Source organism: Galeopterus variegatus, unplaced genomic scaffold (assembly GCF_000696425.1).
Source record: "Galeopterus variegatus unplaced genomic scaffold, G_variegatus-3.0.2 Scaffold1826, whole genome shotgun sequence".
NCBI classification, from domain to species: Eukaryota; Metazoa; Chordata; class Mammalia; order Dermoptera; family Cynocephalidae; genus Galeopterus; species Galeopterus variegatus.
The window spans coordinates 180,429-183,967 of record NW_007727937.1 but is presented as its reverse complement, the minus strand read 5'-3'; the positions used below and the strand labels follow the sequence as shown (position 1 = coordinate 183,967).

Below are 3,539 nucleotides of genomic sequence, written 5' to 3'. Positions count from 1 at the left end.
GCCTTCTCATGTGTCTGAGGTGCAGTCACAGAGGGCGGTGGGGGGAGCAGCCTGGATTCAGAACAGGCCAGATGGAGTCAGGGGAAGGGGGAGGCCCTGTGGGGTGGGCGGGAGGAACAGGCGCAGCCATGAACTCCATCTGTGCCCCGGTAACGAGATGCACAGCAGGGTGGGTGGGCAGCCCCAACAGCAGCCCCAGCAGACCTGGGCACTCCTTTCAGGAGGAGAGGCCCAACAGGGCCACTGCAGAAACAGAAGCTGAAAGCCAACAACAGCAGCTCAGCAAAGCAGGCTGCTGCGGTGAGGTGCCTTTCTCACACTAACGTGTGCAGTGACACGGACTCCTTTATAAACCGAGCTGGGAAACTGTGCTGCGGTCTTGGGAGGCATCAGCTCTGTATAGGGCCTGGGGACACGGGCTTGGCTCCCAGGGCTGCCCAGCCCCAGAAAACACAGGAGCCCCCGGGAAACACAGGAGCCCCTGGGGCCGAGGTGAGATGTGGGAACAGGCCCGGGGCGCAGGAAGGTGCTCACAAAACACTTTATTGACCCTCATAGTTGGCTTTTCTCCTCCCCACACCCTAACAAGGCAAAAGGACCCGAAGGGAGGGGTGTCCACCCAGGCTCTCAACACGATCCTCAGGCGCAGGCCCCTCTGGGCACCCTGTCTGCCTCCGTGCCCCTTGGAGCCTCGGGCACAGCCACCACTCTGGTCAGAGCTGGCCACCACCTTCCAGCTGCATCTGGTGGGCCAGCTGCTGCCCGATGGACAGCAGGGGGCTAGCTCTGTAGGCCAGACTGGCCAGCAGCTCTTGAAAGCGGGTCCTTTCTTCCTCCCTGAAAGAATGGAGACCAGAAGTCAGCAGGTGGCAGGGCAGGAAGCCCCCAGACCCCAACTGAGTGAGTAGAACCATGGACCAGCATTCAGCATCTCCAGGACCTAACATGACTTGCCCACCCCACACCCAGGCACCTTGGGCACCTTGGACACCAGAGTGGACAGCAGAGGCCAGAGGTCACCACGAGACTGAGTGCCTGGGGCCTCAGAAACTTCCGACAGGACAGGGAGGACGCGACAGGGGCTGCCGTGAAGGCAGGAGGCTGAGACGGCAGCTTGCATGCACTCAGACACGTGGCTTACATAAGAGGCACCTCCCTTCACAGTGCACCCAAAATAGACGCTCGCAGGAGAGCCAAGAGCAGGAAGGGCAGAACAAAGCGGCCTGTCAGGGGGCATCCATGCTCGGGGCCTGCTCAGAGGGGCGCTGGGCACCATGGTGACAGGCCCAGCACTGCCCCAATCCCCGACCCCTGCTGCCAGCCCAGCGCCCGCTCAGGATCCACCTGCCTTTCCCTAAACCCAGCACGGTAAGGCCTCCTGCACCCCAGCAGGATGCCCTGTGGGACAACAGTGACCTGAGTGTCACTCTTAGACACGCAACTACAGGGCAGCTCTAGGACAAGCCTGTACCGGCCCTGCCAGACGCCGTGTTGGGGACAGCCCTGGCCTTGGGAGGATGCGGTGGGGCTGAGCCCATCATCTGATATGTGTGTCCAAGTCCAAACCACGCTGGACCCGGGTTTTCTCAGCTGCATGGGAACTCCTCGAACCCCACTGGATGCCTGCCTGAGCCAGATGCCCACACAACAGTCGCTGCAGGTGGCCGCTCAGCAGGAGGATCCCTGCGCTAGGGTCAGCCAGCCCAGCCCATCCCGACTGCACGAGGCAGCCAAGTTCTGCTGGTCACTGACCATCCCCTCCTCCTGCCACCGACACCCCGGCCCCTGCATGGCAGCCCTGCCAGTCACTGGGAGAAATGCCTCAGTCACACCTGGATGCAGTCCAGGACCCTGGGCCACCAGGACCCAGTGAGTCCCCACCTGGGCAGATGAGCCTGCTGCCTACCTGGGGAGCATGAGGCCAGGGGAAGCCCCAGGCCAGGGTCCTAGCCCCAAGGTCCGTCAGTCAGGGTCTCAGGGTCAGAGGCACAGAAGGAAAAACCGCCAGTGCAATGTCTGGAAGCTGGCGCTGTGTGGGACTGCGTGCAAGTGGAGGCAGCCTGGTTGGCAGGAGGTGTGCTCCTGGTCCCCACAGCTCTGCAGCCCCCATTCTGGGCCAGGCCCCAGCCTCACACTGGACTACCATAAGATGGGGGCTTGCAGGCAGAGGCCTACCCACCCGAAGGCAGCCTTTTGTTTGGTCTGGTGACACCCAACACCATGGCTGACCCGCATGCTCACAGGAGCAGATGCAGGGCACAGACCACAGCCCCCGGCATGCGGTAGACACTGTCCTGCACCTGAGGAAGTTGGGGGTGGGGGGATACACTTCCCACTGGGGACCTCGGAGCCGAAGGGCCCGCCACATGTGCTGGTGTGGCCCCACACAAGTGAAAAAGAACACAGACAGTGGCTTCAGAGCAGGAGAGTAAACAAGTTGCTTTCTTCTCTCAAAAACAGCTCAAAAGTAGCAAGAAACCCAACCAGAAGACACGTTAACCTGAGCTGCTTCCAAATGCTGTGAGAGTGGGGACATGGGGAGTGCTAGAGGTGCAACCGCAACAAGACTGTGGGCCGGGCTTGCGCTGAGAGGCAAACCCTGCACCCCCTGCAGACAATGAGGGAGGGAGGCGGGGGTGAGAGACAAGCCCCCTGGGGACTTCTGTGTGTCCACAGCCACCCTCGGACATCTGACTGAGGAAGAACTCGGTTCACAAAGGGCAACAAAAAGCACAGGTACAAAACCTGTGGAACACCCAAAAATGCCCAGGCCAGAGCATCCAGAGAAGCAGCGGACTGGAAAACGGGGCCGGGGCCCAGCACACGCTTAACTGGAGTCCCAAGAAGAGCACCAAAACGACAATGTAGAGGGAACACTTGAAGCCTTGAGTCATACAAACTTCCGAAAATAATAGTAATTATTAAAAGACTATAATTCAAAAGGGCACAATGAGCCTCAGCTAAAATTGACACGGAATGTTCCACACTAAGAAATACCTTAACAAAGTTACTTTAAAGACAAAAAATATCGGGCCGGCCCGGTGGCGCACTGGAGAGTGTGCCGCTTGGAAGCGCGGCGGCGCTCCCGCCGAGGGTTCGGATCCCATGTGGAGACCGGTTCCCACTCACTGGCTGAGCGCGGTGCAGGCGCAATACCGAGGGTTGTGATCCCATTACCGGTCAGTAAAAAAGACAAAAAGGAAAAAAAAAAAAGACAAAAAATATCACTCCAGCAGCTAACCCCCCCAAAATCTTATAAGGGTGTAAATTCATGCTGCCTCAGACTTCCCCAAATCAAGCACAGCAGAAACCAGAACCAAATCTACAAAGAGGCTAAGAAAGTGTAGCCTGTGGGCCGGCCCGGTGGCACACTGCTGCAGTGCGCCGCTTGGGAAGTGCGGCGGCGCTCCCGCCGAGGGTTCGGATCCCGCATACAGACCGGTTCCCGCTCACTGGCTGAGCGAGGCGCGGGGGCAACGCCGAGGGTTGCGATCCCGTTGCCGGACATGGAAAAAAACAAAAAAAAAAAAAAAAAAAAA

At 59.2% G+C, this 3,539-nt stretch overlaps 1 protein-coding gene across 1 annotated transcript in view; it reads right to left on the bottom strand.

Annotated features, from left to right (window-relative positions):
* Positions 1-523: 523 nt before the first annotated feature.
* FAM207A (family with sequence similarity 207, member A) overlaps positions 524-3,539 on the bottom strand; it is a 47,793-nt gene continuing 44,777 nt past the window's right edge. Inside the window, exon 7 of the mRNA XM_008579192.1 lies at positions 524-837. Coding sequence (XP_008577414.1) covers positions 714-837 — 124 coding nt within the window. The 3' untranslated portion in view covers positions 524-713. The remainder of the gene's footprint in view (positions 838-3,539) is intronic.